The following is a 14,201-nucleotide window of genomic DNA, read 5'->3' on the forward strand; positions in this document are numbered from 1 at the left end:
AACAAAAGATTTTGTGATTAATTTTATGTCGACTATTCGTTGCAGCTCTGCAAAGTGATAAAACACGATTATATGTTTTTTTAAATCCAACTGAAATCACAAACGTCAACTGCTTCTGCAGCAGCGTTTCCCACAGAGTCAGCAGCTTGGGGAGGATTTTATTGAATTTTTGAATGAATGAGATATTGTTGTTGTTACGATTTGAGCATCTAATTATTAAAAATGCTGCAGTAAAAGAAAAAAAAAAGAAGAAACTTTCTTGTTTAAACAACCTTACATGTCTGGCCATTTGAGTATAGAGTTTACGAGGTGCACCTAAATGCACCATGTCCCTTGTTTTGACAGTCTGTGGCAGTCAGCACTTTACAAAGCGTTATAGACACACAATCTATCTTTAAGTGTTTAAGGTTTTAAGTGGAGATATCGCGGCCGCACCTCTCGAGTGTAGATGGTGAGACATGACTGCAGGGTAAAAGCTAAGAGGACGCTGTTTGTGTGCAGCGGGGGGGGGTGGAACAAGTCGCTGCAGGTGCGTCCGCGTCTGTTTGGGAGTATATCGGGCTAAGTTTTATTGTGCCGGGCTGCCACGAATAAATGAATGTGTGGGAAACCCTGAAGTGATTTTCATATTCAGTGAGATAAAAATGCTCCTTTAACCTCCCGAGCCTCTGAGAGCGCAGGATGTTTCACTGTAGCTCACAAGCCGAGCACAGACGGCGTGTTGTTAGCAGCGTTTAGCATCTAAACTGACTGATGTTGATATTTGCAGGTAGGTTTTTAAGCTGTTCGACATGCTGAAAACCGACTAGTTAAGCAGCTATCTAGCCTGCAAACCGGCTTCAGATGTGCCTTCACTATGCAAGAATGATGCAAAACAAAACAAAAAAAACAAAACATGTCGATGAAGACGAGGAGAATAGAAAACTAGTGAATCCCCTTTTAATCCTTGTTGCATGGGCTCCCAGTTAATTCTCCGCGGTCTGTCTCCAGCATACATTTATGAGCTTTTGGGCCCATATTTACCTGCATTCAACCTCCAGATCCAGCAACAAAACTCTACTCACAGTCCTCCGATAGAGATTTCACACTGAAGAAGACGGTGCGTTTGCTGTCAAGGCCGTCAGACTCTGTGACTTCATTTAAATCTCTCTCTCTTTTCTGCATTAATTAGTCTTTATGTGGCATGTCACTTATAACTTCTAATTTGTGTAGTGTCAATCATGTTTGCTGTATTATTTTTTTGTTTGTTTTAGTGAAGCGCTTTGTGACATTGTTTTGAAAATTGGTAGACAAATAAAGATTATCATTGTGTGAAGTTTGTGGTTTTTCTCTGTAGTTCATCTGGTTTCTCAAGAGAGTGCAGAGCATGTTCTTTGCAAAACACATCTATATATAGCGCGTTACAGAGAAAAACATGCTATTATTATAAGTTCAGCTGGACTTTGCAATTACACCTTGTTAACAGTTACATCCTGTTCAAAAAAAAAAAATCTATTTTATTGGTTTTTATTCCATTTTTTGTGCATTAGTCTCTAATTGTTTTAGCATTTCCTGTCTTATCATTTAGTTGTCAGTCATCTGTGAAGCACTTTGAATGTCTCTCACTTGTATAAGAGGTGTTAAACAAATAAAGTTTGATTGATTGATTGAATAAACGCTCCCATTACTGTGAGTGGGTGTTTTAATTTCGGTTCCCACACAACGTGAGTAAACTGTGTCCTCCATAAATGATTTGCTTTTATTTTATTATCGACTGCAAGAACGTGTGAATGTTTCGCACTCAGCCTGTGAGAAATCCTTACAGAGTATAATCCCCCACGAGCTGACTGAGCAGGTGATTATGACTTCTCTCAGAGAAAAAATAAATTAAGTTAAAAATAAACAATATTACAACAGAAACAATACGATAGAGACGCTGTTATCTTTGTCCAAAAATATCTACAGCACACACACACAACAAAGCCTGCTGTTTGCTTTTTTTATCATGATTTAAGACAGAATGGTGAAAAATAGGTTTCAACATAAACAACAGTGTGTGCTGCCTGTGTGTTCGCAATCGTCGTGTCAGTACATGCATGTCAAAGAAACTCTGCTTTTTTTTTTTTTTTGGTGATGAGTTATACAATACAAGCCTACAGGCGACTGTCAGCCGACACGTTAATATGAACTTACAGGTTTTGTACCGAGCTTACTGTTGAGGACGTCACACTCTCAAGCTACAAATCATATGAATCACCTGCAGTTCGAGCCCGAGTGTGTCACCGCTGAGATCTCCCAGCTGTTAAAAATGCTTTTAAAACATCTCTCGAATGTCAGAAGGTTTACAGAAGAACTGATCTGACGCCAGTAAATCGTCCCTGATACACATCCTCCAACTCTGAAGCAGCTAAAATCCTGAATCTAAGTGTAACATCTGCCTCCTGCATGTTACATTAAATACATTAGTTGTGCTTTAAACGGTCACTATGTCTAACAGCAAAATCTTTTAATATAGAATATCATTTTGTCAGTAATTTTACCTTTATTTAATAGTTGTAAGGTGTACATATTTGTGTTATTTTATGCTGTTATCTTATATTTAATACTTGGCTACATAGTATCCAAGGTAACGATGCAGCTATAAAGCATCACCGTGGCAACAAGTCAGACCGGGTGAGTGTGTGACTATTCAATGGAAACCTGTAAATAATAATGTATAGCTGACATGATTATAATTATATTGACATTCAGAGTGATTATCTATGTGAACTGATTCATCCGTATCAATAATCTGTAATATAGTGAGTTTTTGATCCTGGTCGAGGTTCGACCGTCGGCCCTGTGATTTGTTATTTAACGGTTATTAAGCTTCGTCACAGAAATCATTTATTAGTATTGTAAGTTTCCTTCCATTATGATTTTATTTATGTTAAATAGTTTTACTGAGACCGGGCTTGTAAGCAATAAACAGACATCAGCTGTCTGGGTGTCTTCGTTGGAGTCAACTGATGTTACTAACTGTCAGCCGTTAGTCCACCATCATCATCATCACAACACAATGCAGAGACTGTAGGCTGTCATTATAATCAGCCATATAAACCTTGAGGCTAATATAGTCCCCTGTTACATAAGCCTACCTGTATCTAACTTTTAGTTAATCACAAAGTGACGCTCAACTGCTCAACACTTGAATATTAACATCTAGTAGCAAGATGCAGAGAAGAGGAAGTAAGTAGTTGTGTTTCAAAAATCCACGATACTGTAAAATGACTGCAGGATTGACAGGAAACATGAACAGTATGTACGGGGATTTCCATAAAAGCTGTCATGATGGAAGTGTGTTAAGTTGCTCTCAGATGTTGGATGTTGACTGTATGCGCGGTATAAACATCTTATGCCTTTAGTAATCACATTACACAAATGCTTTCCAAGAATCATACACACACGCCGGTGCACCAAAGCGATAAACGTCTTGTGTTTGATTCTCGGCGAGAACAAGAAGGTTTTACCTCTGAATGCTCTTCTGCGCGAGCCACCTCTTCCTGCAGGAGGTTCTGCGCCGTCTGCAGGCTGTGCTTCAGGCCACGGCTCTCTGCAACGACAAAGAAACATCAGTGATGCATATGCGGAGGGAGGAAGATGAGGTATGACTTCACTGGAGTTGGAAGGGAAATCCAGTAACCGAGAAACCGCGGCAGAGAAAATTACTTTCCGAATCACAAAGAGCCTTCGGGGTATGTGCTGATGAGGAGATGGCGGTGATGGGGTGGACAGTTTTTGGCCAGAAAAAAGGGAAAACAGGGACTGTAAATATTAAACTTTGAGCTATTTAAAGAAGCTGGTCTTACTTCGGTTTGACCACGAAACTGAAATCCATCTCCGAGTCTCATTTTTGCCATCTGCTTGTGATACTTTCTAAGATACCACATTTAGATCTTCTCATTTCTCCCGTTTACACTCAATAAATCTATAAAACTTCAACAAAACAATAATTAAATGTTTTAATTACTTCTTCCAAGCTCTTCTTGACACCCCCCCCCCCACACACACAAAGAATCCCTGAGAGGTTCATGTGCACATACTCATGTCATATTTGAATTATTCATGTCTATGTCAATACAATAAAAAATGCAGGAAGCTTTGACTAAAGGATGTGGGCAGCAGCTCACTAAGAGCCTTCATCAGATACAATCTGCCACAGAACATTCAGACCGGCTCATATCAGCGTTATATCAAGAACAAGAACGCAGTGAAGTGATGACTGTCAAGATATTTTAATACAAACTGTTGAAGCCTGAAGACGACACAGAGTGAATAAATGAAAACTGAAAGCTCCCAGTTTTTCTTTAAAGGATAATTACAGCTGTAGCTTTGATCATAATTTCCATCAGTTATGATGACTAATCTTACTTAAATAGGTGAAACTGTGAGTGCATTTCAAAGCTCTGAGGATTTCCTAAAAGGATAATTCTGGGTTTTATTGTCTTAATAGTTTTGGTCATCGTTTCTGATAGGATGACTGCAAACAAGAAAGTATTTGCTGAGATGTGGAAACATGTAACACGGCTGGATAAACACAAGCAGTCAGACAGGCTGTAAACAAACCGACAGATCACCTAAAACACTTATAATCCCTCGTTTCACAGGAAACGTGTGAGCACGCAAATAATACGTTCATGCTCGCTCTTTGTTTAGGCATTTTCCTATTATTTGATGCAAAAATCAGATATTTGATCTTTCACAAACATCTGTTTCCCAGTCAGAGTTATGACTTTAAATAACTGTAGATGGGGGGGGGGGATAGGAAGGAGCTGGAGACTGGTAATTACACTACCTACCATGTGACATAAACGTGGCAAAAGTACGGCAGGTTTAAAGTCGAACCAGGAAGTCGGTTTATAAACTGTGATGACTGTTTCCAACAGATAGTTTGTCTTCTAAACATGTTTGTCTAACCTCGAGGTTTGCTTACAACTTCTATGATGAGCCGTTTGACGTCTTTTAATGATGTCATTACTCTCTCAGATGTAAGCAGTTCACTTGGCAAAGGGCAATGTTTTTATAAGCAATAGACATTCAACTATATAAAATGTGACCAAAGTTGTAAAAAAAAAGTTGAAAGACCCTTTAAGGAAATCCTCAAAGCCTTGAACTGCGCTAACAAATCTTCCTTATTTAAGAATATCTCCTAAGGACATGGCGTATGTTAACTTAAAAACTCTTTCTTTATAATGAAAATGATAAATATCTAAGATCAGGGCGGCAACCATGAACCACAACGTCTCAGATCAGGACAGGGATCTTTGTTGCATGTCGTTCCCCGTCTCTCTCTGTCTCCTCTCATTTCCTCTCTACTGTTGGCCATCTAACAAAGACATAAAACGCCCCCCCAAAAAAAGATCTGGGAATATTAAACTTGGCAAGTATGTCATTATCACTGAGGGAAAAGATGGCCAAAACTACAAAAATAAACCTTAAAGTTGTAATAAAAATGGACTTAATCCTTTAAGATCTGGCTTTTGATGGGATTTCTGGTGGTTTCAGCTTGAATTGTCCTTATATCTGCTTACAACTATATTATAGTGTCTTATAGACCATTAAATGTTTCAATACTGCTTATAAACGCTACATAAGGGGATTTAAAGTGAATCGTTACCACCGACAACCATCAGATCATCAGATACAAGCAGAGACGGGCATGGCCGACCTGATAAATATGTAAAAGTGTGGTTCTGTAACACACACACACAGCATGTGTTGGCCTCCTGGGCGTCGCTGTTGGTCATCATTATGAGCAGGCTTGACCCAGCTGACTGCGAAGTGTCTCTTGTCCCTCCGAGAGACACTGTGACAGCCACGCTAACCCCTCCCCCTCCACCCCCTCCAACGAGTCAGACAGGGTTCAGTAGAGACTGGGGGGGCAAATAAAGGTCACAGTAATGACTCTAATACCTCTAAGCCCACCCACCCCCCACCCCCCCAGAGGAAAATCTCCACCCCCTATCTAGACAGATAGAGGGGGGAAAAATGGACAATGTGTGCAGGCACTTTTGTAAGCCTTGCATTTCCAGTCAAGACCATCTTGTTAAATGTTCCCTGCTTGTCACTGAAGTATGGTAATGCAGTTTGGCAGTCAAATCATGCACCCAGATCTTTACAGACGATAAAATTCACTTTTAAAAAAGAACAGCAGAAAAACATTACGGCTTCGACAAACCTCTTTCTTTGATGCCGCAGAGTACGTTCTGCTCTCTGTAACGCCGTCCCCTCAGCATTAATAATCTAACGCCAAGTTTTAGGCCGCCGTCGACTCCGGCGGAGTAAAACGCAAGCATTAAGGAGCGGCCTCGCTCGTGACCCCACACTTCAGATGTTGCAGATGAGGGAGGGGAGGGGGGGGGGTGTAATGAGAGGTGACAGCCAGGCAAACAAATACTCCTACAGCAGCTGTATGTGACCTACATTTTAGGAGGTGGAGAGCGACAGGGGCGGGCGGCGGGGGGGGTGGGGGAGTGGACCTGGAGGCCAATGTTATGCAGCGCCGCGCTAACAAGTGAATGGTGTCGCTGGTGGAGCTGTTATGAGATGATGGGGAGTGGAGGTAGTCATACTGCAGATGCTGTAAAGATGAGAAACACTGTGAGAGAACTGCACCGACTGTTGTCTTGTTTTTTTTCTTTTTTATTCTTCCAAAGATTTAGACTCAAACACAAAAAAGATGAAAAGATCTTTTGCTGTCAGGGCTCCCTGACTCTGGAGTAACTTTCCTGAGGAGTTCAGTCTTTGCTCTTAAATCACTTTTCAGAAAAAGCTTTACAGTGATTTTATTTATTTATTTTTAGTCAGTGTTGTTGGAAAGGAACGTACTGTACAAATGAAGTTGATCATTCTTATTATACCTTCAAAAACATAACACTGAAGGATCACTTACTACTCCATCTTATTGTTAAGCAAGACTAAAAAGTGCCCCTCTAGTGGCCCCTCTAGAAGCCTCGATGGTTATTCAATGCCACGGAACAAAAGTTTTGGAAGGAAAAAAAGCACGATGACAGATTTATCCTCAGTTTTCCCTCCATGGAGATCACGAATATCCGCAGCAAATTTCATGTAAAAATCAAGATACCTCGCCAAAACAACAGAGTGCTCATCAAGGGAGATTTCTGAGTTGATGGGGAAACAAGATTAAAAAAAAACAAACAAACAAAATAATCCAACATCTTTGGGAACAGCTGGATGAACAGAAGGATGGACATACAGACGGACAGATGGACTAACTGACGCGGCGTCCTGTTGGCCCTGCTGCTTAACGGTCAGTCCTCCCAAATTATGGGTAACATACTTTCCCACTTACCCCTCGTGGCATCTGTCCACGCATATAGTTTATTTGCTCAGGTTTTGAGAAATCTGCCTGTAAAAAGTGTTTTTATTGGAACTAGTTTTTTTTTTTTTTTTTTTCTCAACTGAAGAAATAGTCACCATGAAAACTGCTGACAGTGCGTTCAGAGGATTAACCCCGAATAACAGCGAACCCGTTTCTGGAAGGGAGACGTTTCTGTCATCTCTCCTACATAAATGAAATCCTGTTCACCTCCACTGTAGTGAGGAAGAGATGGATTTCTAAAGAGCTTGATAAATAAAATAAAAAAAAAAAAAAGAAATTCCAGTTTTCGAATGTGAGGATTTACTGGTTTTCTCTGACGTTTTATTGAATTTCAATCACACAACCCGCAAAAATACATTAAAAAGAGACACAAATAAATAAATAAAAAGAGCAACACAAGTTGAAGCTGTATAATCAATAAGTTTCGGTGTCACATGAGGCTGAACTACAAACATAGTTAAGAAAACTTTTCATGTGGTTCTTCTCTAATCTACCCATCAAGGAAAACGATACCTTTTTAACTGTAGTAAACACTGACTTTGTTTTTCCGTGATTTTCATTCATTCATTCATTTATTTATAGGGAACAAAGCACATTGACATTTGTACGTCAGTGTAAATTGTCGGGGTTATCTGTGACTAATATCATTGTACATTGAATATTTTGGGGTTTTAAACTGTTGGTCGGACAAAAAGAGAAATCTGAGGACGTCAGATTGGACTCTGGGAAATAATTAACACTATTTCACAGCATTTCTACAAAAGATACTTGACGGTTTAATTAATAACAAAAGAATCATTAATTGCAGCCCTAATATTTATATATATATATATGTGGATTGATCCGGATATGTTGGAATTTCACAGTTTAATCAGAAACATATCCCTTTGAAGAACATGATTAATTTAATAAGGTGAACAAGAGGGATTAGATATGTCTTCTAATGTATAATATTTAAGTAAACTGGAGTTGTTTTCTGTCTCTTTCATTGGCAGCACTGTGCTCATGTTCCTCAGCCTCGACCAGACTACACCAACCGAAGCAAACATGTTTCTAAAGATCACGCTGTTGTGCTTGCGGGAGATCTGTACTCATTAAAAGTTGAAGAGCTTGTTCCCACAACAACATAATCAAATGAACTGTCAAGCATCAATTCCCCAGAAGCTCGGTCAGGTCAGGTTTAGAGTCAGCGTTAAAATCCTTCGACAGTGATCGGAGACGATGTGGAGTCAAAACCTACATCTTGTTCTTGGAGGACTTGTGCTGCTGCGGGAAACCCTGATTGATGTGACATTTGGCGTGAACACACTGTGCGGGCTAAGCAGCAACCTCTCAGCAAACAGCTGATGTCAACATATTAATAGGCCCTGCTGAGGCTACAAGAGACCCCGTAAACACTGAGATACAAGTCCAGGAGGAATAAATTCACACGTCTCAGACTGCAGACAGAAGCTGTAATCAGTAGTTTAGTGGCTCTGCTACTTCTTACGTGATCTAGTCCCTCAGTGCTCGCTGTGAGAAACCTTACAACCTGCAACATACTGCATCTAACACACACTATCAAAGGTACGGGTTGCTTTTAGGGCTGCAATGAATGATTATTATTATTTAAAATTTTCTAAAAATGGCTTTCACAATTAATCAGAGCCCACAGCGGAGTCTTGTACCGAACGCTTTGAAGCTTTGTTTGTTGCTGTTATTTGAATGGCAAAATCAGTATTCAAATATTTGTATAATATTTGAAGCTGCTGCTGCTTCTTCTTCCCAGCGGGAGCCAGCGCCGTGTGCCTGCCTCCCTGTTTTCATCATCATCATCATCATCAGCAGCTGCTGCTGCTGCTTCAGCAAGAGCTGGACACAGACTGACAAAACACCGGCAGCACGAGCCATAACCGAGGCGGCCAACGGGGCGGAGGAGGAGAAGGAGGAGGAGGAGGAGGAGGAGGAGGAGGAGAAGGAGAAGGAGGCACCTGCACCGTGACTCGCTCTCCCCCGCCTCCTCCGTCTTCTGTCTCTCTCTCTCTCTTCGCTCTCCTCATCCCTCGCTCCTATCGGGCCGCCGCCGCTATTTCCTCGATATAGTCGGTCGGGACAAAACTTTAGGTTGTGTCTTAGACTTTGGACATTTTAAAGATCAAACGACTAGTCGATTAATCAAGAAAATAATCGTCTGATTAATCCTTAATGAAAATAATCGTTAGTTGCGGCCTTAATTACTTCCTTCACTTTTCAGGCGTACAATCAAGTGCAACACCTTCAAGAGGAGACTGTCATGTGCTTGTGGAGTTTGCTTTGTCTCATCTGTTATTATCTTTCCTTTTTTTAAATAAATAAGATTGTTACTGGTGTATATACGTAGAAATATACTGTATATACAGTGATGAAACAAAGCAGTCGTGCACATCCGCAGACCTCCTTAGGAAAGGTGCTGGATACAAGAAACAAACTGATTCAGTGTGCAGGTATTCCTTATATCTATCTCAATATATACAGTACCAGTCAAATGTTTCTCATTCAAGAGAGTCGCTGCCCAGTTATAAAAAACAGCCTCACACTAAACTCCTACGACAGGTTGAATCTCATGTCTTGTGTTTTACCTACGAGACTGTCAGGACTTGTTTTGTTACTGGAGCGGAGGCGGTGGGATTTACAGCAGATGGGAGTAAACATTGTTCAAACGTTACATAAACTAAAGTCCTTTCGAGCAAAGATAAATTAATAAAAAGTCAAAGTCAGATGAAAAAAATACAAATAAGCCGATATCAAAGTAGATTTAGCTCTTGAATAGGTATAAAAACGCTTAATCTAACTTAATGATCTAATAGATAATTTACTTTTCCTGCTCCAAAGACTGAACTGTCTTTAATCTGATAATTCTCCAGAGAAAATAAATATATGTTATATCATAATAAATATTTTTTTCTAATTCCTTATTTAATACATTATATGTTAATTATATATGTAAAATGTCATCACCAAGTAGGCTTACATTGTGACTGTTGAGATGACATTAAAAGGTCGGGTAGAAAATAACCTCTTACCTAGTGCATCATTCATAACTTCCTGTGTTGCCTCGTGTCGCTCGCTAAATGCCAGACATCACATGAGCACTGCAGCTCCGTCCCTGATGTCCGGTTGTGTTTGAACACAGTCAGTGTTTGTAATAGCTTTTCCATAATAAAAGACATTTTTATTGATTATATTAACAGATAAATGCAGCAGAAAAGTCTCTGATGTGAGACAGGAATGTTTGATAAAAATGCACATCAGGAAGTGGATAGATTTACCGTATATGCATTAATAAATGATCAGTAATGTCAGTAAAGTGTGCATGGATGCAGGATGGCTTTCTTTACAGCATCCATTCTTGCCTTTAAGCAAAACACATTTCCACGTTTCATGCCTGACCTGCCAGTAACATCATCTGCCAGTAACATGTTGGATATCAATGAGAGTGACTGATGGGGCGCCAGCTGGAAACAACACAAACATGGAGATGCCATCGGTTGATAATAATGAATACAATTCTTTCCCCCGAAAAAGCTGCTAACTCTACTGTACCGATTGGTTGTTGGGAATCTGATTATACACAAATAGGTCATGGTATTACAGATGGGGCCTTGCAGGGCATGGATGTATCCGAGGCTTGAAAATTAGCCAGCGACTCAGCAGTGAATTACACCCCTGCGGCACTCCAGCCTCATGTGCGTCCTCTCTAACACAAACGTCAAAGCACAGCGAGCTGAGAAGCTTTCCTGTCGTATCCAAAACAAGTGTGATAACAGCTTCACAGCTTCTCGTGAAACGCTACAGAGTGAGAGTAACAACTTGGTATTTTTTAGAGTTCATTCAGGATTCTCTGAGGCTGAATGCTGCCTGGCACTACAGGATCAGCCTTTCCATTTCTGCCACCATCTGTCTCTTCCAGGCGCTCCTCACTGTGGTGTATCCTGCCAATCAAACAGTGTGATCATCTTTTTTTTTTCCCCCTTACACCCTGTTGTTTGAGTTTCTGTGGCTTGATGATCTTTCCCCGGCCTTTTCAGCCACGGTCAATGCAGCTCATGAGATTAATGTTGGCTTTAAGACGGCTGTCTGAAGCCAGAACCCATGTGTCTACAAGTGGTTTTCCTAGTTTTCCTCTCATTTGGAATATCCTAGTTCTAAAACAATTTGGTTCTAGTCACTGCTAACCCTACTGTTGGTCGAGGAAGGACTATCATTACAGTAAGAAAAGCAGGAATGCAGTGAAAAAGACAGAAACCTTAACTGGCTTCCCACCCACGAACTAGCGATCGGATCCCCTGGAGAGATTACAGACCACATACTGACCTTTTTATGCAGGTTAGGAATCAGCCAGACGTAACCGTTCAATATAAATACAGTTTCTTTGTTGATGTCATTCTAAAAATCACTGTTGCCGCTATGATTTGAACTCATTCAGTCAAGACCACCAGCAATCCTTGGTGCATAACACCATATTGTCCCTAATATAAAGACGCCACCGCTTTTCCAGCACCTGTTTTAAAAGATACACTTTCATACTTGTCCTGTTCTTGAGATACTATCAATCCAAGGAGAAGAGATGAGTTTTCTCTTGTAAAAGTGAAATACTTTCTTTAAAGCAGAACGTAAATCCCACATCTGTGTATCTTGTGTGTCAATCACACACTCACACTCTCTCCTGTCAGACTCTTGGAGGCGGTCAAAACTAGTTAGCGTTTTTTCAGACTGTCCGTTTGTCTTTTTGAGCTCCTCATCTTCAATGACAGCAGTAATTCTTGGCTGTTTGACAGATGATGGTCAGCAGACACTTTAGACTTCTTTTTATTTGTCATGAATTTATATCCTTTGGTGGCCTTCCCGCAGGTTTAACTGAGCTAACAAAACACTTTCAGGGCTGACTTGACTGACTTGAAGACATTTGCAAGCCAAGCAACATTAAGACTTCAAAAAAACCAAACAAACCTCCCCGTATCTCTCCACCACGGCCAGCTGCTCCTTCCTGCCTCCAAACCAGTCAAACCCTACACTTCGGCTCTTTTGCTGAAGCCTTAGGTCGGTTTATGCTCGATCAGAACTAGTTTGTAGACGTGTGAAGTGTTAACAGTTGTTCTGGACGGCTACACTCAAAGACAGAGTGAAAAGTCGGCCTTCATAGAGAGAGGAGGGAAGTGTGACGTTGTTTAAATGTGGTGATAATGGAGCACATTTTCAGACCGTCTCTCCTGACAAGAATTCATAATGTTTCACTCCATTGTTCACAGGAAAAGTGACAGAAATTGTGTGAGTTAAGAGTGAGAAAAGCAGGCTAAAGAGTACGGCTGCAATTTAAGATTTTCATTATCAATCTGTCAACTATTTTTTTGTGATGAATCGATTAGTTGTTCGGGCCATAAAATGTCAGAAAATGGTGAAAAATGTTGACCTAAGCTTGAGGTGACGTCCTCAAATGTCTGGTTTTGTCCTGACTGACAGTCCACAACCCAAAGATATTCAGTTTACTGTCATAGAAGACTAATGAAACCAGAAAATAATCGCATGTGAGAAGCTGGAATCAGAGAATTTAGACATTGTTTTCTTCAAAAATGGCTCAAAATGATTAATCAATTATTGAAATAGTTGGCAACCAATCGACTAATCGTTGCAGGGAAACTAGAAAGATTAGTTAAAACTCTGAGTCCTTCCTCACCTCCACACCGCTGGCCAGTGATGTGTGGTAGTGTGAGGTAGGGGTGGGTGGGAAAAAAAAAAAAATCGATTCACAATTTTTATCTTCTTAGATTCTGAATCTATTCACGAATGTCAAAAATCGATTTTCTAAACATTAGTTAATAATGTGAATGATTGATGACGTCTAACTCTTGACCCTATTGGGTTTGAACGCACTTGTTGTAAACGGCTTTAGACAAAAGCATGTGCCAAATAAATGTAATGTAATGTAATATGGCCAATTCATTGAAATGCAGAACTAAGCCTACAGTAGCTATCAAACCCTGCGTCTGTGTAGACGTAGAAGGAAACTTTACTGTTGTGCTACCAACTGGGAGTAAGACCCTCAGCATCTTAACTTGCTCTGTGAATGCTCCGACACCACCTCTTTTCATCTGAACTCCTAAATATCTATTAGACACTGAGCTAAGTTGCAGACACAAGAAGTGAACCTGACCTGGCAGCAAAACACCCTCATAAATGTCTAAATCTATAACACAAAGTTAGTATAACACACTGAAAAACACTCAGGCATTCAGATTTTTTTTTACACCATTTAAATTCACAAGTGACTTGTTGACTTTCAGTCAAAGGGTGTAAAGCTGTTATTCTAATGTGAATATGGAAAGTCCCAAATAAAAAGCTTGGTTACAAGTGCTTTGGGCTTTGTTCTCCGGTTACAGAGGTGCCGGACAGACTCAGTCTGCTGGGTTCCCAGAGGAAGTGAACATAAAAGCCTTGTCTCACAGTTGAGATTCACTTAGATCTGTTATAATGGAAATAAACAAGCCTCATAATCCCATTTTGATGACACACCCAACATCACAAATGCAAGTATGAATATAAGACATAGCAAGTCCAGTCCTGCAGTAGTATGTTCAGAGGCTGGCCTCAGTTTATCCTGAACTAGTAGATGTGAAGACACTTGCGGGCGATTCACATAGAACGCGTTTTTTTTTTTAGAAGCGTTTTTGACATCCGTCACACTCGAGCGCCTCATGGAACAGATACGCTTCCGTTTTATTAAATGCATCAACCCACAGTGAATCCAAATTACGCACAAGTCACGCAAGTCTCACGGAAAGCCCCCGCATTTTTTTAAACTCTAAGTCTATTTCTGTTGCGTTTA

The 14,201-nt window shown here is 40.4% G+C and overlaps 1 protein-coding gene across 3 annotated transcripts in view; it reads right to left on the reverse strand.

The window, feature by feature from the left end:
* vps37d (VPS37D subunit of ESCRT-I) overlaps nucleotides 1-14,201 on the reverse strand; it is a 47,322-nt gene that overhangs the window by 15,846 nt on the left and 17,275 nt on the right. For all 3 annotated transcript variants that reach the window (XR_010931201.1, XR_010931200.1, XM_067608807.1), the window contains exon 3: nucleotides 3,489-3,571. Coding sequence is in view for 1 of the 3 variants with exons in the window: in XM_067608807.1 (XP_067464908.1) it covers nucleotides 3,489-3,571 (83 nt within the window). In the remaining 2 variants the exon portion in view is untranslated. The remainder of the gene's footprint in view (nucleotides 1-3,488; nucleotides 3,572-14,201) is intronic.

Source organism: Thunnus thynnus, chromosome 13 (assembly GCF_963924715.1).
Source record: "Thunnus thynnus chromosome 13, fThuThy2.1, whole genome shotgun sequence".
Lineage (NCBI taxonomy): Eukaryota > Metazoa > Chordata > Actinopteri > Scombriformes > Scombridae > Thunnus > Thunnus thynnus.